Raw genomic sequence first — 19,647 nt, 5'->3', positions numbered from 1 at the left:
TTCCCAATGGGCAGCGCAGAGCCACGCTCTGGTTTCCCATTAAGCCATTAGCCTGAAACAGTGTGTGCGAGAGGGAGAGGATTGTGACGTGAAAGGGGGCGAAGAACAGGCCCACCTGCACGTGCCTGGGGTCCCAGCACCAAGCCAGCAGTCTGCGCAAACCCCAAGCCAGAAGGGCTGTGCAAAGCCCTGGACAAGTCCGGCTGGTCTGCGCTGGCAGCACGCTTTGCTTATGCTGGCTGCAGCCAGCCTGCTTTAGTTGCCCTGGCCATTCCTGAACCTCCAGCACTGGCCCTGGAATTGGCCCCTGGCAAGGTAAGGAGGCAGGGTGGTATCACTTTAACCCCAGGGGTTCCTGCCCACTCTCTGTTTTAGAAAGGCTGTTTTCCTTCTTACGGTGGGAATGAAAGCCAGGCATGAGATGCGGGGGGAGTTGAGGGGGAGAGACGTTCATATCCATCCTATCCACATTCTGGACTGCAGCGAGCAGACACATGTGGCGGCCAAACCTGGCTCGCCAAATCACTTTGAAGATACAGCATAAATTCATCAAGCATGCCCACGAGTAAAGGAGATCTTTGGCAACCTGAAGCCAGGAGCCACTCATACCTTTCCACTTCATTTGAGGTTGCAAAGTCCCACCCAAATCTCTGAACAAATGTAACATTTCTCCAAAGAAGCTCTCCGCCAGCCAACGGGCTCCACTGAGCTCCCTCTGCCCACCCATTCTTGCTTGTGGCGTCCACACGGATGGTTTCTTAAGCGAATGATCTCCTGAGAGGGGTACGGGAGGAGCCAGTTTTGTTGGCAAAACCACACTGAGCCGAGCCATGACCTGATACGTAGACTTTTGGGACGGGAACCTGCAGGACCCGTTCATGCCCATCCTGCACCATCTTCAGAGAAAGAAGGAAGGCCCAACAGAGGCTTGGGAACAAGATTTTAATCCATCTCTCTGTGGGAGATCCAAGGACTTACACCACAGCAGAGACGGTCTAAGAAAGGCTGTCCTCTCCCCCATCCCACGCCCTTGCAGTTCAGAGCTCAGAGAACTACGAAGGAGGCCTCAAGAGTGAGGAGAAGCTACAGAGAAGGGGATGGTGCGCTGGACGCAGTTGGTCTATTAGCTTAAGAACAGGAAGAGGCCACTGGCACGAGCACAACACACAGCCTCCTTTATGAAGCCTTGAAGACATGGCAACAGTAAGAAGGAACCTCAAAAGCAACTGATAAGGAGGCGAGGCAGGGCAGGGCAGGGCAGGGCAGGGCAGGGCAGGGCAGGGCAGGGCAGGGCAGGGCAGGGCAGGGCAGGGCAGGGCGGCAGGCAGGCAGGCAGGCAGGCAGGCAGGCAGGCAGGCAGGCAGGCAGGAAGGAAGGAAGGAAGGAAGGAAGGAAGGAAGGAAGGAAGGAAGGAAGGAAGGAAGGAAGGCAGGCAGGCAGGCAGGCAGGCAGGCAGGCAGGCAGGCAGGCAGGCAGGCAGGATTGAAGGATTGAAGGATTGAAGGATTGAAGGATTGAAGGATTGAAGGATTGAAGGATTGAAGGATTGAAGGATTGAAGGATTGAAGGATTGAAGGATTGAAGGATTGAAGGATTGAAGGATTGAAGCCTTAAGTGGTTCTTGACTTCAGTGCCTGGGCTCCTTAGTTTATTGTTTATTGATTAGTCAAATGACCATATCAGATAATGCTGGCATAGGCAGGAAGCAGTCAAGTTCTTTCGTGCCATCCTGGCTTCAGAAAATCTGAGGGGTGCCCTATTCTTTCCACTGTTCTTAGATCACTTTTCCAGCTGCATGGAAGGCAAACCTACACAACCGTCACACCCCATCAGTGTGATGACTGCCTCACTCACGGAATATGTAACCCACATCCCAGCCAACCTCCTAAAACTCTTTTGATAACTATTCTTTTACATAATTGGGGCTTCTGTTTGAGGCAGGTGACAGTGGGCATCAATCCATTTCACTTATGGGATCTAGCTGGCGAATCAGACTGAGAGTTTTTTTTTATCAGCATGGTGAAATATGTTAGCAAGGATCTGATGTTGACTGGGGTTGGATTCTCCCACAAGACAGCTGTGAGGCTGTTTGGAAAAGGGCCAAGGAGAAGGTAGTGTGGAGTGGGTCTCAATCCCTGATTTCTGCTTCACTCAAGAATTGGTTCTTATTGAGCAGCAACAAAAATACACTCAGCAACCTGAGCATATTCACAGATATTGAAATCTGGCCTCACAATAGTGTTTCACAACCTCCTATTTCCCTCAGAAGTAAGGTGCGTACCTCGTGCTCCCGTTCTAAACACAGCAGATATTATGCAGTAGTGTTTACATTCTGTTCTAATGCTCAATGCTACTTTTAAATCATTATGAATGGCTTGTCCCTAGCCTGTTTCAGTTCCACAAGCAGAAGAAAATTTGGATATAAACATATACAATTAAAAGCTGAACAAAATTCCTGCCCTCAATTCCAGTATGCTGAAAATGGCAGATGCTACTTAATGAAGAGGCCACTTGGAAAATAGATGGACCATGGTTTATGTGCTGCTGAGAGCGCATCCAGTCCTGCACGCTGGCCCTCCATGGGTCTCCCTAACAGCTGCTTGCTCAGGGGTGTTTTAGGATTCCTGAATCTCTCCTAGCAATTGCCTCCAGTTTGTTTGTCTGGGCAGAGCAGCTGGCGAGAGTCACTGGCAGAAGACACAGAATCCTGAAACCATCTCTGGACAAGTCAGCTGTTGGACCTCAGGAGAAACTGGCACACATGATCTGACATCATCCTGAAAACCCCTAAACTCTCTACTGCCCCTTGGATCACCCTTCCCTCAATGCCACTGGGTCCAATAGGTATTTCCAGAAAATACCAAATGGGGCTTTGGAAGAATGCCCGTCTGTTCAGCAGACAGACAGACAGAAGATGCAAATGTCAGAGAAGAAGTCCTGGGAGGATATAGTGAACTTACTATTTTGCCTTCCAGTCAATGGATGTTTCATGACTGGCCAGGAGCTTAGTCTGGACATGAAATTCCAAACTGGGTGAGGGACCCTAACTGTGGAGAACATGTTCTGGCTCTTCTTTGCTACAGATTTCAGGTCGGATAGGCTACCAATCGGGTACAGCTGGGATTCTTCCTGCTGTGATAAAACTGCAAGGGGCTCACGTTTTGTGGAATTTTTGATCAGGGGCTCCAGCCTTTTAATACAGTTACTTAGCAAAAGCTTCTCAAGACCTTTACTTAACAGGGTTCTGGTTATCTATTCGGGTGATAAGCCTTGCTGCAGATGTGACAGGGCTGTAAAGCCAGAAGGAGCGTGGGGATCTGGCCAAGAGACCTCTCGCCCCCAGCAACACAGACTCGAGGTCACCCTGTCAAGGCCAAGAGACAGCTTTTTAGGGCAGAATAAGAAGCCTCCTTCTTCAGTCTGTAAGACTCTGGCGTTTGCTACCCCAGGACGGAAGAGAGTCATGAGCTCAGATCACTCAGAAAAAAGAGAATGTTTCCCTTTCAAGGCCAGTTGCTAAGGGAGAAGTGACAAAGAAAAGGTTGCCACCGTATCTTGGCTTCTCACTACCAGATGTTTGGGCTGGATCTCACACAGTCAATTTTGAAAATAACAAATTCCTCTTTTCCACTTGAAATGCAGCATGCATTTCACTTTTCTCATCTTTTCCACTTGAAATGCATTTCAAATGCATTTCCACTTGAAATGCAGCCCATGAAATACACACCTGCGGATGAGGGGAGCGCAACCAGTTCAAACATGGAGCTTTGTGCAACCTCCGAAATGCTGTTTGAGTGCAAAATGGGCAGTTTGAGCATGCTGGTAAGTGTTTGGAGCTCAGAACACAGGGGGAGACAGGGCTATTCCAAGTTCAAAACACCTTCAGAATACTCAAAACAGACTGTTTCGCACTCAAAGCAGGAAGTTTTGTAAAGTTTCACGTTCAAAATGGTTCAGAACAAAATGTTTTTCACAATCCTCTGATGGAGAAGTTGGATAACCAGGGACCTTCCAGATCTATTGGGGCCGCAATTCCCAGAATTCCTAGCCACATCTGATAACAAACTCGATAAAGAAACTTATGCCTTTTCATCAAATGTGTTAACTGGAGAAGATGCTACCAGACTCCTGATTTTTTGCCATCACAGACTTATCTGGCTCTCCTCCTACAACAGCCACGTCTGGAGAGTCACCGTCCTTTCCTGATCCTTTTGCTTGCCATGGGCTTCCAGGATGAGGCCCTCATGTGCAGAACTACGTGTTCTGCCATTGGAAGTATGACCCCATAGGCAACACAGCTACCCAGTGGCGCAATCAGCAAGCACTCATCAGCGGTTTCAACAGAGGGCGAAGAGCAGAAAACAGTGAATGGTTTTGAGATGGAGAACTCAGGTTCCTCCTTTTAAGGAAGGGTGTGATAACAGTTTTTTCCCCCTAAGTAGGGAGCCATTGCAAGGTGGGCAAGAAACGTCCAAGCACGCATCCATTCCTCTGTATCAGCAGTTTCGCGACTCCCCAGAACCCCATCCTGATGCAAAAGCCAGGGGAAACAAGATCACCACACGCCTGCCGACCAGGAACCCCCAGCCTCCGAAGCCACAAGGCAGTGAAACCACACCCCACCCGCCTTCCCTTCCAGCTGTTGCAAGGAGAAAACCGTGGACTGACCTGTGAGCTCGGGGAGGACAGGGGCACTCGGGAGGGGGGTCCGCTCTACCCGGAATTCTAAAAAGGAAAGGCAAGACAACTTAGGATGCTCCATCAGGCCCATCCTGAGACAGAGGAGCCGGTGGAGGGAAGGGTGGAGGAGAACAGGAAGAAATGCGAAGGCAAACACAGGAAATGTTGGCGGGCCACGAAATGGAAACCCTCAGAGGGACTGCCTGCCCTGAAAACAGCTGGAAAAAGAACCCCATGGCAGCTTCCAAGGTGGCACTGCTGAAAGAATCAGGCGCCACCGCCAGCTTTTGCCAGACCTGTGGAAGGGGAACCCAAAGGCCCACCTCACCAGCTCCTCATGATGCTCCATGCAAGTGAAAACTACTGGTCTACGAATGTACTCATGCATCAAACTGAATTTAAGGCTGGGAGAAGGCGGGACATGGATTTCATTCAGAGAGAAATTAATATGCAAACCAGAACATCATTCTCCCTTGGCTTTCACACTTTTCTTTGTTCAGAAATGCACGCAAAATGCAGACATTAGGGATATTCCCTGACCTTTAAAAATATGCATGCAAAAATGCACACTTTAGAGAAAATTGTGGGCAAAAGGACGCACATAGAGTGCTTCCCAGTCTGCAGTTTATTCAGAAGGTCTGGGTCCTGCCAGACTTCCTCTCACAATTCTGGCTTTTCAAGCTTGGTTAAAATGCTTGCTAGGTATTCTGTTTTCGGAAAGGCAGTGACTCTGGGAAAAGATGCTTCTGGGGGTATAAGCAGCCATAGAAGGGCAGGAGAAGCTCAGAAAGAGGGCGCTTTTGAACAAGTCTGAAGGCAGCAATTAAGTAAAGGAAAGCCACCATCAAACTGCTTTAGTAAATCTTGCAGCAAGCAGGGGATTAAATTAGATCAGTGTTTCTCAACCTCAGCCGCCTTAAGATGTGTGGACTTCAATTTCCAGAATTCCCCAGCCAGCACGCGAGAAACACTGCCGCAGCCAGTTGAGAAACACTGAACTAGATGACCTCTGCTCCAGCTCTAGGACTCTGTGAATTCAACCTGAACCTGAAAAAAGTAAAATACAACTCCTTTCCTGCTTCACCTCAGCTTCTGGGGATGCATTTCACATCCCCCACTGAGGGAAAAAGGACAATTTGCAAAGAATGGGAGACACGTTTGACCGTCAGAGGATGCCACGCAACAGGAATCCGCCCTTGGAACAACAGAAGCAACACAAACTGAGAGGAAGGAGCACATACCGGGAAACTGGTAAGTGTACCCAGGTGCAATGCTGGTGTAGCTCCGGCTTGTATAGGTGGCCGCCTGGAAACCCGGGTAACCTATTCTCAAAGAGAGAAGAAGATCAGGAGGCCCCATAAGAACACCCCGTCCCCTCCCCTGCCCCACCACCAGGGAATTCTACATCCTCAGGTAAGAAAGGGGGCGTGTGTCCACCTTTAATCTGGAGTCACAGAGGACAGTGCCCGTGGTCCCTTTGCTGCAACGGGCCTGCAGTTCTCTGGTTCTTCCAGAAGAGGGTGGTGCATGATGGCAAGCCCTTACCCAGCATGCCGATGCCAAGCATGAAGGCGTCCATCCCGTAAGGCATCACCCGGGACCGTCCCCTTGCGGAGCCAGTGGGCGACATCACTTCCTTTGGCTGAGCTTTTTTACATTCCACCTGGAACCAGAGAAAACAGGAGGTCAGACCAAGATAACCCTAGAAAACAGGGGAACCATATTTTATGTTCCCGTAAGGCTGTGTTGTCCAAACTTGGCCACTTTAAGATGAGTGGACTTCAACTCCCAGAATTCCCCAGCCAGCCATGTATAGGCTGGCTGGGGAATTCTGGGAGTTGAAGTCCACTCATCTTAAAGGGGCCAGGTTTGGACAACACTGCTGTAAGGCATTCCCCTGAACTTTGCTTCTGGACAACACCCAAACATGCCAATAAATAAACAGTGGGGCCCTTGCAATAAAACTTACAGAATCTTCCCCCAATTACATCATGTTCTTCTATTAATAATAACAATTTATTAAATTTATACGCCGCCCAGCTCCCAGTGACTCTGGGCAATTCTCAAATTCTTTAAAAGCACTTCAGAACAAGGAACAACACAAAAACACCACAAATCAAAAGAGCAGAGATGGCAGAGAAAACAAACCCGGATGGGAACAAGGGATGGGAAGGAAGGGGCACCAATCGCCTTCGCCAAAGGCCTGGGCGAAGAGCCACGTCTTCAGGGCCTTCGAAATACCAGCCATTTGAATCTCGGGAGGAACCTCATTCCAGAGGACAGGCGATGCCACAGAGAAGGGGCACCTCCAGGGTCCCGAGAGGTGGCGTAGTTTAATCGATGGAACCCGGAGCGTGCCAACCCTGCCAGATTGAACCAGCTGGGCAGATGCTACGGGAGACAGGCATTTAGGAAGAAAGCCTCTTAGCCTCGCCATCCCCCGTGGCCTTTGCCTCAGATAGGCGGCAGGTTCGGGGATGTGTGACTCTTGAACAGGATTCTTTCGCCGGGCAAGCAGGAGGACCAAACTGCGCCTCCCTTTCGGTCACTGATTTGTGTTTTCATTCGCTGGTGCTTAACCTTTTCTGAGGGAGGGGTCTTTTAAGATGCAAGCTACCCCGAGCGCTCCGTCAGGAAAGAAGGGCACCGTAAAATTAAATAAGTATGCCCAGCTAGCAGCAGCAGGTAGCCAACCTTGGCTATCTCAGAAAAGCTAAGAGGGGCAGGATTACTTAGGATCTGGATAGGAGACTGCTAGAAAATTCCAGGACTATGTGCTAGACTAGGAAGCTGAAAATGCACCCCAGAAGAAGGCAATGAATAGCACTTTCACGCGGCTGCCAAGAAATCGGCACGGAGAGCGCCAGGTAGTCCCAAGCTTGGCTCGAGGGGGATTCTTCAGCCCCGGCTGACCCTCTCTGAGCTTGCAAGGGAAGCAGGGCTGGGCCTGGTTAGTGCCTGGAAGCTGAGAAATATTGCTCAATATTCCCGAGAAGGGGGCAAAAACATTTCTGAATGTTTGCCAAGAAAACCGCATGGATGTATCCACGAAATCACAGGAGTGGCACTCAGTTTGAAGGAGGCTTTAAATAAATACTAATTTAAATAATAAACACAAGACCAAGCTTCCATTTTAAGGCAGTCTGCCTCAAGCTGGGCACTTTCCAGATATACAGAGCAGCTCCCAGAATTCTTCAACCAGCACAACTGTTGCTAAGAATTCTGGGTATTGAATTCCACACATCTGGAGAACACCTGATTGGATATGGCTGATTTCAAGGAAGCGGCATGTAGAAGAATCTTCGTGCATCTGTTGTCACTCACTGTGCCTCTGGTTATGCTAAACTTGGCCAAACTCACCAGTAAGATGGTAAAACCGCCAAGGAGGGCCATGGGTCAACTTGCAAAGGCCGGGCTGTCTGACCCTCATGTCCAATGGGAAGAAAGACTCACCAGCACCATCCCACCAACTCAACCCACTACCACCCTACCAAACTTTCCTTGCCCTAACCATTTTGTTGTTGATCTCATGGAAGTGGATCTCGCAGACCTTCTCCACAATATCTTCGCTTTCAAAGGTGACAAACCCAAACCCTGAAAAAGAAACAAAAAACTCAGCCAAGTCATGAGGCCCCAGGTGGCTCCCCAGGGCTCCAGCTCAAACTACGGTCCCTTTCACAACCTACCATGACATTAAAATACCAACCAGGTTACCCCACTTCAAAACTAGATTGCTCCTCTTTTAAAAAAAAAACAACAACCTTAAACCATGCATGTAAAACCTAGAATGTCAAGAAGAGTTTTATCCTGCTCAGTGAGGAATCTCTGTGTTTTGGACCTAGAGGAGTGGCCAGCCTGAAGCAGCACTGTCCCAGCAAAGGCAAATGCCATTTCTGCAAGATGTAGACAAGCTTTGAATGGGAGAGAGGTGAGGAACATGGACATTGGCGGTTCTCTCTCCCCTGCCCACTCTTACTATCCATCCCTATCATTTTAAAGACTCCCCACTGCAGAAGAGAGGTATGGGGACATCAGGGTTTGCCGTCAGGAAATATCACACCACTTCAGCCCTGTGGGGGCATGGCTACCACCCCCACCAGCTGATGCTTCCTTCCTGCAGCTTCTCTGTTGGCAAGGCAGAGTAGGTCTGGTCAGCGTTTCACAGCAGGCCTCAGCTGCCCCCCAGTTACTATGGCAAAGCTAAGTTAGTTCTAAAAACCCTGGCAGCAAATACCCAGCAGCTCAGATTTCCTTAAGTCCCAGTGGATGGCAGCCAGGAAGAAAGGCACCAATGAAAGGGATGAGGATCCCAGGAAGGGGGAACCGAGCACAGAAGCCTGGAAAGTGGGCCAAGGGGGTCACCGCACAGGAGAAACCAGAGCTGCATTTCTCTGGTTAAAACAGAGTGCAGTGGGGAGGCTGGGCAGTGGAAGGCGAGTGGCAGAATCTGGCCTGAAATACAGACCGGTCTGCTCCAGTTACCTATTTATTTGTTCAAGTTATATAATACTATACTATTATATATTATAATGCCTCTAATAGTAGATGAATGTGCAGGGTCCAGGCATAAAAGCAAAGAGAACATCTGCAGGCAGAGCTCCTATGAAAAGAAAAAGCTGCAACTTTCCTAGGAAAGCAGGATTTGGAAGCAAGAGGGCTTGTCCAGGTCAGGAAAATTCAGTGGCGTCTTAGATGAAGGCAGGTCTATACTGTTTCAGATCTTCCAAACATCGGGAGGGTGCAGAGACCTCACAAATCCTATCAGGACAACTTAAAACTAGAGAAGTGAACAAGTGAACGGGAGCTTGGCAAGGGAGTTCAACCGAGGAGAAGGAAGAGGCAAAAAAGAGAGGAAGCGCCAGGAAGGGAGACTGACTACTGACTAGCAGCTGCTGTCGATTCTTTCCTAAGAGCTGCTGATTGATTGGAGCACTGCTTGCTATTGACCTAGTTGAGGCAGCTTCAGTGGACATATAAGGAAGCAGCTGCCTAGAGCACCAGGTCACCGAGCAAACGAAGGAGGGCCAACAAAAGTTCAATGAGGGAAGGACTTTTTTGTAGTTGCTTGTTGTTGAACAGAAGACCATGGAGACAGAGAGACCTGCTCTTGTGACCTCCAGGGAACGCGCTGTTTTTTCCCTCTGTGAATACTGCAAGAAGTGTACGTGCTACAAGTGCAGGCTGATTGCTCATCTGGAAGAGAAGGGGAAAGGGCTAGAGGCAAACGTATTCCCCCTCCAGATGAAGAATTCTTGGACTGCACGCAGGAAGCCCTTGTGGAGGCAAAATGGCACCAAGAAACAAGTACCAAGCCTACTGACAAGAGCTCTGATTCTCTGGAGCTGCAGAAGAGATACCGGGGGCTCTCAATGATGAAGACCATGAAGGTACTGCAAGGGATTATTCTGAGCAGGAAGCTGAAGGAGGTAAAGGCACAGGGGATGTTTTTCTTTATTCCTTCCTATCAAAGGATGTGCCCCAGGAAGGGAGAAAAGAACGGAGCAGCTGGCTGTGCAGATGGTCCCAACAGACCACCTTGGGATCTTTCACAATAGGACATATTTCTGAGATCAGGGACTCCAGACAAGAGATGGACTTGGAAGAATACCTTTGATTGAAAGGCAGCTTGTTAGCCTGAACCAGAAGGCTGTACACTGAATCCTGTGTGGAAGCGAAAAGAGAGCAGAACATAACACAACACAACGTACTGGGAATGGACGTGGGCAGAGATATATGGGATGTGAAGCCTCCAATGGGAAGCACATTAAGTAAGTTCTGTGACTCAAGGATTCCAGTTCTCTGTACAAATGCACAGAACATGGGGAGAAAGAAGAACTAGAAGCTTTAATGCAGGAAGGTGAATAAGACTTATGAGGCATCACTGAAGCGAAACCAGAAATTTTCCTTTTAGGATCGATGGATACACAGTTAGAAAAAAGTCTAAGATTATTTCAATATATGATTACTGCAGCAAGATTATTATATACACAAAGATGGAAAGAGTCGACACTACCCACTACGGTGGAATGGTTGGTGAAATTGACAGACTTTGCTGAGATGGGCAAATTAACTTCTTTGATTGGAGGAAAGATAATATCTACATTTATTGGTGACTGGAAATCCCTTATGGACTTTTTGCGTAAAAATGAAGAAAATGAACGTGTGATTTATGGCTTTGATGATTAGACAGGATAGACTACAGAAGGAAGAGAATCATGATGTAGCTTTAGAGAGGTTAAAATATAACTGTCGTGAAAAATACCAAAAATTACCAGAAACCACTTCTTTGTACCTTTTTCTCTTTCTTTTCTATTTTTCCTTACTTTTTTCTTTTCTTGCACTTTTAGCTTTCTCTTTGATTTCTTCCTTTTTCTTTGTCTTCCTTATTTTATATTAGTTTGTTTTTGTTTTTATCTTTCTTTTAAAACTTTTTAATAAAAATATATATAAAAAGGAAGCATAACTGAAGCAAGGGTGGAATGCAAGGACTGAAAGGCAGTACGTATTCAAAAGGAAGAGATTGTGTAAAAGAGGAGAAGGAGTAGCATTATAAGAAAAGGAAATGTATACACGTACAGAGTTCCAAAATTTCAGCATGGAAGTTCAGTCAAGAGCATCTGGGTAAGAATACAAAAAAAGGAGAACAAGACAATTCGATTGTGAGGATGTGCTATTGACCATGAAGACAAGTAGAAGTTCTGGATCATGCCCTCCTGGACCAGATGACAGAGCTTTCAGGAGAGGCACTGTAATAATGGGAGATTTCAAGTTCTTCTTCACCTGGAAAACCAGCTCAGTGAACAGTGCAAGATCCTCAAAATGCAACAAGCTTAGAGAAGTACTAGGAACTAGAATCCTTGGGTAGAAATCTTCAGATTAATGCAAGCATGGGAAAGTTCAGAACTTCTGAAAAATAAGATACTGCAAGTGCAATTACACACTATTCCAATGAGAAGAAACAATGGTGGGGAGGGGCAACTTTGGAAACTACTAAGGATAAATAAGGAGCTTTGGACTGATTTAATAGTTAAATGGGACTTCTATGAGAAATGGCAGATGGGTGAAATCACCAAGGATGTGAATCTACAAGTAGCTGATAACTAACTGCAGAAGGACAGAAAGACTAAAATACAAAATGAACTTAGGTTTGCAAGGGAAGTTAAAATCAACAACAACAACAACAACAAAACCCTTTTGGGGCCATGTCAACAGTAAAAGAAAGAAAAAGGAAGAGTGGGGTCATGCCTAGAAGGAGATGGTAAGATGGGGAGAGGGCAAAGCTCCTCAACTCCTACTCCACTTGGGACTTCTCCTCAAAAGACAAGTGTGTTCATATGGATCAAACGGAACTGAAACAAGGAGGGAGAGGCAGCCTAGAGAAAGTAGAAATAATCAGGGAGCCTGTGGAGACCATTAACAAGTTTAAGTCTCCAAGACCAGCCCAATTACATCCAGGTATTTTAAAGGAGGTTGTGGATGTCATCTTGGAGCCCCTTCTTGTGATTTTTGAGAAAACATGGAGGACAGGCATAGTTCCAGAGGCAAATGTTCTGATTCAGAGGTTGGTGGGGGAAAAGAAGACTCAGAACGACAGACTTGTCAGCCTGATGCTACCACCGGGCAAAACTCTGGAACTATTAAGCAGTCATGTGTGGGCACTTAGACATGACAGCATTTCCTGACAGGAATCAGCATGGGTTGGGTTGCCAAATCAACTGGCCTCCTCCTTTGATCATGTGACCACTTTATTTGACTGTGGGAATGCAGTGAGCTTCATGCACCTTGACTTCAGCAAAGCCTTCAACAAAATCTCCCTTGAGTTTCTAGCAGAGAAGATGACAGAATGTGGGCTGGGCTATGCTACCAATACAGGGATGCAGAGCTGGCTGAACAATCATATCCAATGAAGGCTCATCGCTGGCTTTGCATCACGTTGGAAATGTACTGCAGGGTTCCATTCTAGGATCTGTACTGCTCAGTGTCTTTATAAATGGCTTGGATGAAAATACGATTACAATCTGCAGATAACACAAAGATACGAGTAATAGCAAATACTTTGAGGAGAGTATCAGAATTCAGGAGGATCTTCACAAATTGGAATAATGGGTAGAGACCATCGAGATGAATTTCAACAGGGACAAATGTAAAGTGCTTTATTTCACTCAGAAAAAACAAAGGCATGAGTTCAGGATAGGGGAGACAGTACTGCAGAAAAAGGACATGCAAAAAGAATTTGGGTGTGTTGGTGAATCACACGTGGTGTCAAGATCAAGAGAAGTCGCTGATTCTCTCCATCCTGAATTGGTCAAACTGCACCTAGAATAGCGTATCCAGCTCCGTGCATCACATTTTAGGAAAGATGCTGGCAAACTGGAGCATGTCCAGAAGAGAGCAACTAAGATAGTAAGGGGCATGGAAGAAAAACCAGGAGGAACCATTGTTTAGCTTAGAAAAGAGAAGAGTATGGGAAGACATTACTCAGGAAGGCAGAAGATACAGATGAGGTCTTTCTGGATCAGATCACCAGTCTTTGAAAGAAGCATGCAATAGTGATAATGGGAGACTCGATTATTCTGACATCTGCTAGGAATATACAGTGGGGCAAAAAAGTATTTAGTCAGCCACCAATTGTGCAAGTTCTCCCACTTAAAAAGATGAGAGAGGCCTGTAATTTTCATCATAGGTATACCTCAACTATGAGAGACAAAATGGGGGAAAAAATCCAGAAAATCACATTGTCTGATTTTTAAAGAATTTATTTGCAAATCATGGTGGAAAATAAGTATTTGGTCACCTACAAACAAGCAAGATGTCTGGCTCTCACAGACCTGTAACTACTTCTTTAAGAGGCTCCTCTGTCCTCCACTCGTTACCTGTAGTAATGGCACCTGTTTGACCTTGTTATCAGTATAAAAGACACCTGTCCACAACCTCAAACAGTCATACTCCAAACTCTACTATGGCCAAGACCAAAGAGCTGTTGAAGGACACCAGAAACAAAATTGTAGACCTGCACCAGGCTGGGAAGACTGAATCTGCAATAGGCAAGCAGCTTGGTGTGAAGAAATCAACTGTGGGAGCAATAATTAGAAAATGGAAGACATACAAGACCACTGATAATCTTCCTTGATCTGGGGCTCCATGCAAGATCTCACCCCATGGGGTCAAAATGATCACAAGAATGGTGAGCAAAAATCCCAGAACCACACGGGGGGACCTAGTGAATGACCTGCAGAGAGCTGGAACCAAAGTAACAAAGGCTACCATCAGTAACACACTATGCCACCAGGGACTCAAATCCTGCAGTGCCAGACGTGTCCCCCTGCTTAAGCCAGTACATGTCTGGGCCCGTCTGAAGTTTGCTAGAGAGCATTTGGATGATCCAGAAGAGGATTGGGAGAAGGTCATATGGTCAGATGAAACCAAAGTAGAACGTTTTGGTCTAAACTCAACTCGTTGTGTTTGGAGGAGAGAGAATGCTGAGTTGCATCCAAAGAACACCATACCTACTGTGAAGCATGGGGGTGGAAACATCATGCTTTGGGGCTGTTTTTCTGCAAAGGGACCAGGACGACTGATCCATGTAAAGGAAAGAATGAATGGGGCCATGTATCGTGAGATTTTGAGTGAACACCTCCTTCCATCAGCAAGGGCATTGAAGATGAAACGTGGCTGGGTCTTTCAGCATGACAATGATCCCAAACACACCGCCTGGGCAACGAAGGAGTGGCTTCGTAAGAAGCATTTCAAGGTCCTGGAGTGGCCTAGCCAGTCTCCAGATCTCAACCCCATGGAAAACCTTTGGAGGGAGTTGAAAGTCCGGGTTGCCCAGTGACAGGCCCAAAACATCACTGCTCTAGAGGAGATCTGCATGGAGGAATGGGCCGAAATACCAGCACAGTGTGTGAAAACCTTGTGAAGACTTACAGAAAACGTTTGACCTCTGTCATTGCCAACAAAGGATATATAACAAAGTATTGAGATGAACTTTTGATATTGACCAAATACTTATTTTCCACCATGATTTGCAAATAAATTCTTTAAAAATCAGACAATGTGATTTTCTGGATTTTTCCCCCCATTTTGTCTCTCATAGTTGAGGTATACCTATGATGAAAATTACAGGCCTCTCTCATCTTTTTAAGTGGGAGAACTTGCACAATTGGTGGCTGACTAAATACTTTTTTGCCCCACTGTAACTCTGCAAAGAGTCAGAGGTCAAACCAGTTCTGGTCCTCTCTCTCTGACAATTTCATTTTTTCAGAAGGTGACAAAGAAATAAGGGTGGTCTTCTATCTGGATTTAAACCTTCCCTACACAGAAGAATTAGTTGATGACTGAAACCTTGGGAGGAAATAACTGTGTTATCTTTGAGTTTATGATTTCAAGGGATAGAGGAACAGAGAAGAATCAGACTTGTATACTGTACTGGACTTCAGAAGAGCTGATTTTGGAGAGTAAATCAGATCTAATGGCTTGAGAACCTGAAGAAGAAAAGCATCTGGGGAGGATGGGAAATCCTGTGAAATAAGATACAGAAGGTGCAATTGCAAACAATTCCTGCTGGAAGGAAAAATGGGAGGCATCGAAAGAGACACACAGAGCTTTCTAAAACGCTCTGTAAAAGAAAAAGAGACATGTGTAGGAAATGGAAGGAGGGGCTGAAGCTCAGAATGAGGTGAGTCTTGTGAGAAATGCCCTAAAGAACAAAGGAGGCTTTTTCAGAGTTCCTCAGCTAGAAAAGGGAAGACAAAGAGGCTGTAGGTCTGTTCCAAGGAGAAAGGGATGAATTTATAACAGGTGATGGCAAGAAGGCAGAATGTCTTCCCTTGTCAGAAGAAAAGCAAAGCCATAGCTGGCCATTGTTGTGCCACTGGTAGAAGGAGGGAGTTGTAGCTTAAGACAAGCAAGCAGAGGGCAAAAGAACACCTAACAATCCCCAGGGCCAGATGAATTACATCCTAGGGTACTGAAGGATGTGATCACAGGACTGTCAACTGCAGTCTGCGAAAACTCTTGTAACCAGCAAGGTCCCAAAGGATGAAGAGAGCAGATATTGCCCATCTCTTCCAAGAGGGGAAGGAGGAGGACCGGGGCAATTACAGACCAGTCAGCTTGATGTAAATCCTAGGCAAGGGTCTCAAGTGTATTTGTGAGCCCTTGCACAGGACTGCAGCCATGACCAAGAGCTGGCATGGCTTGCCACAAACAAATCAGCTGGACTAACAGTATCTCTTTCTTGATAGGGTTACCAGCTTAAGTGATTGGGGGATCCCATGGAAATAGCGTTCTTTGACCTCAGCAAATCATTCAACAAACTCATGATTGATAAAATGATAAAATATGGACCAGGCGATAGAACTGTTAGAAGTATTCATGACTAGATGAATGAGTGTGCCCAGAGATACTCATAAATGGCTGCACATCAGCTTAGGGAGTAGCATCAAGTGGAGAGCCACAGGCACTGTCCTGATTCCTGTGCTCTTCAATGTTTTTATTACTGTCCTAGAAGAAGGAGTTGAGGGAAAGATCACCGCATTTGCAAATGACACAAAACTCTGTCTCAAAAGTGAAAAAGAAGATTCAAAAGATTTAGACAAGCCAGTGCATTTCTCTATCTGGGTAGCCACAGAAGTTTTGGCTTGGCAGTATTACTTGGGGAAAGGATCTGGGCATTCTAGCAGATCACAGTTGAACATGACTCAGCACTATGATGCAACTGTTAAAAGGGCAAATACTATCTTGGGAGCATAGAGCCAAGATCAAGGGAAACCAGTTGCTCCCTTCCTGTAATGGAAGGCAAGTGCGAGGAGGATACTGGAATGGAGGGTCAAGGTTATCAGGAGGGAGGGGGAGCATTCCTGGAGAGGTTACCGAGCAAGCGCTTCCTCAGCCTGCAGCAGGACCGTGAGAATAGGAAGAAGCTGAGACCGGCCCCTCCCTAGAGTCTCACAGGTTATAGCCACTAGTTGCTTTAGCACAGGTTTAGTCTGGCGAGATTCTGTCTGTTAGGTGCAAGCTAATAAAGGGACGCTACTGGACTGGACTGCCTCGCTGTCATTCTTGGGCTGGGCCTGACACTTCCACTCTGTCCTGATCAGACACCATTTGGAGACCAGCGTCTAGCTCTGGGACCAAACAGGACTGTGATGAATTGGAGCAAGGTCAGAGGAGGCCTATCAAGATGGTGGCAGGTCCGGAAACAAGCCCCATGAAGAACTATTAAAGCATCTGGGTATGTGTAGTCTACAGAAAAGATGAGTGAGGGGAGATACGGTAGCAGCATTAACTATCTGAAAGGCTGTCACCCTTCATGGACTGTAGCTTTTCTTTGTTGTCCCAGAGGGCAGGACCAGAACAAATAGGTTGAAACTACAGGGAAGTAGACTCAAGAAATTACCAGGATTTTCCCAAACTGCCAATAGTGGAATAGGCTGCAGGTTCCCCCTCACTGGAGGTCTTCAGAAAGGCTGGATAACCATCTGCCTAAAACACTTCAACAGATCCTGCAAGTGGTTGGACTAGATGGCCTCTGAGATGGCCCCTCTTTGTTACCAGGTTCCACTAGAGGGAAACTGGGAAAGGCATCATGGCAAGGAAGTGAGGCAGCCCCTGGCCTTTCCTGTTAGTTTTCTTGGGCTCTGTTTCATGGTGCTGAACACACAGAATATGGGAGCCCCGCTGGCCTCAGGCAGGTGGACAAGAAGGCAGGAGCTGCCTCTTTGCTTGCTTGTGCCACCCAATGGAGGGACCCCGAGTCTTCTGCGGGAGAAGGCTCTTAATTAGGGATGCAAGTGATGACAGAGGGTGCAAGATGAGGGCACACAGCTGGGCAGCCCCCTAGACCCAAGCCCCGAGTCCCTCTCACCTCGGTGCCGATTAGTTGTCTTGTCAAACATCAGCATGGCATCGTCCACCTGCAAGAGACAAAAAAATCTGGGTGGGTGGGGTAAAACTGAGTGGCTGTCGATGGCAGAAGGGTGAAATAAAAACAAAAAAATAGATAACAACTTTAAGGTTAGGCTAAAATAATCTATTAGATAACGTATTTGGGGCATTAGTAAAAGGCAGACAGTGATAAGCTATTTAATTACATATTATAGTTTTAAGCACAGGAGGAGGAAAAGGAGACAGGAAGAATTTTCCCTGCAGCGCCAAGATGTCTTGAACATCTTGAGATGGTCCTAGAGAGCCAGAGTAGCAAGCTCCTCACCCCCGTCTTCACAGATCCAGAAATCCCACCAGCCATCCGTATCACCTAAATCCAGACCTGGCAGAAAGCCCTGGATTTCAGTCTGTCCCTTGGCAGGGAAAACACGTACCAGGAACGTCAGAGCTACCGACCATTTAATCTTCCAAGCCCAAGATGAAGGGTGCGTGTGCAATCAATCACAAATGCTAACTTTCCACTTGCTAATGTAATGCCTTGGTAACCTACTCTACTCTAAACCTTTGAGGAAAGGAGATTTTAGTCACAATTCTGTGCATGCATGAAAAATCCAGGGAACAGGAGAAATGGTGGTAAAAGATGGGTTGCCTTTGGCAGGCAGGAAGCAGCTGGCGATAAGTTACACCTGACGATCGCAAGGGAGCTAGCGCGGCTGAAGACAGAACAAATTCTCTGTTCCGAGATCACGCAGGCATTGAATGGCCTTGGGAATCGGAGATGCCAAATATAAGGAGATGCTGGCTATGTGCGGCACAAGCCGATGCATTTGCTTGGAAGTTTCACCCTCGTTGTATTCAAAGGGACTTAGTGCCACACCATCGACCCAGAGAACTTTGGTTATTGGATGGGCGTGTAGCAGGAGCTTCCCCAAGATACAAATGCTGGTTGATTCAGCCTTCCCTCACTGAAGCCCCTTCCAATATTTTGGACTGCAACTCCCATCATGCACGGACAACAGTCAGGGCTGCTGGAAGCCGCAATGGAGGGACGCAGACTGAGAGAGGCCGGTCCCATTCACAGGACAGATGGAACCATCCTGGGATAACTTGATGGGTCTGCTAGCACCCTGACAAGCGACTGCCAGTCAGTAGCTTAAAAAAAAACAGGCAAACTATATCGATGTTCATAATTTACACAGCCCAGACTCAGCTATTCTTGATGCCAAATTTCATTGGCTGTGATTGCATAATGCAGTTAACACTGGTAACTGAACCATAATTTACTCAATTAACCCAATTTTCTGAATTTGCACAACACACTGAACCACAAATTAACCGTACAAGCCACGTGCGCTCCCAAAACGAAAGGGGCAAATGGCTGGCCGGCCGCCTGGGACGGAGGCAGCCATGTGGATGTGGCCCTCTAGGATTGCAGGATCCCCGGCTCTCCTCAGAAGGCCACCCAGCTGGATGCCAAGGGGGCAGCTGCCTCAAGCACTAGCCCAAACTGGTACCCACCCATGCCAGAACCTGCAGCTGGAAAAAGACCGTCCTAAGTACCACCCCACAACCCCGAATCTGAGCTGCTGACCTTATTTCAAAATCATACTGCGCCTTTTTAGCAACGTACTCAAGGCAAGAAGCTCCATGGCCACCTTTCTCCATCTGGGGCATGTAGTCAGTCACTCCCAAGCCTTGTTCTACTCCACAGTCAGTCCCAGAGCTCATTAGGTGATTTGGGTCCAATCGCTCTCGCTTAGCTCAACCCACCTCGCAGGGCTGTTGAGAGACCATCAATCGTGCCCTCTTGAGCAGACTATAAAGTTAAGCGAAGTCAAGCTGAATTCTGGCAAATCTCTACTGTATAGTTTTCTTGGCAACAATGTGGTTTGCTATCGTCGTCTTCCAGAACGTTTTCTGACTTGCCAAACTATTCAGCAGCCCTGGGATTTTCTGGTGGTCTCCCATCCAAACACTAACCAGGTCTGTTTCTCCTTAGCTCTTTGGAAACGAGCCAAGATGTGATGGACTAGAGTAATGCAGCAGGTTCTCAGGAAGGAGGGAGCACATTCCAGGAAG

General features: G+C 47.1%; 1 protein-coding gene across 5 annotated transcripts in view; it reads right to left on the bottom strand.

The window, feature by feature from the left end:
• MSI1 (musashi RNA binding protein 1) overlaps nucleotides 1-19,647 on the bottom strand; it is a 65,331-nt gene that overhangs the window by 6,556 nt on the left and 39,128 nt on the right. For all 5 annotated transcript variants that reach the window (XM_088143824.1, XM_088143823.1, XM_088143820.1 and 2 more), the window contains exons 7-11: nucleotides 17,549-17,597; nucleotides 8,192-8,274; nucleotides 6,226-6,343; nucleotides 5,922-6,002; nucleotides 4,669-4,725 (exon numbers count right to left, since the gene is read on the bottom strand). In XM_088143824.1, coding sequence (XP_087999950.1) covers nucleotides 4,669-4,725; nucleotides 5,922-6,002; nucleotides 6,226-6,343; nucleotides 8,192-8,274; nucleotides 17,549-17,597 — 388 coding nt within the window. The remainder of the gene's footprint in view (nucleotides 1-4,668; nucleotides 4,726-5,921; nucleotides 6,003-6,225; nucleotides 6,344-8,191; nucleotides 8,275-17,548; nucleotides 17,598-19,647) is intronic.

This window comes from Python bivittatus, unplaced genomic scaffold (assembly GCF_059951505.1).
Source record: "Python bivittatus isolate LINGU-HERP-01145 unplaced genomic scaffold, Pbiv_v1 ctg000390_np1212, whole genome shotgun sequence".
Lineage (NCBI taxonomy): Eukaryota > Metazoa > Chordata > Lepidosauria > Squamata > Pythonidae > Python > Python bivittatus.
This window is presented reverse-complemented; position numbering and strand designations above follow the sequence as displayed.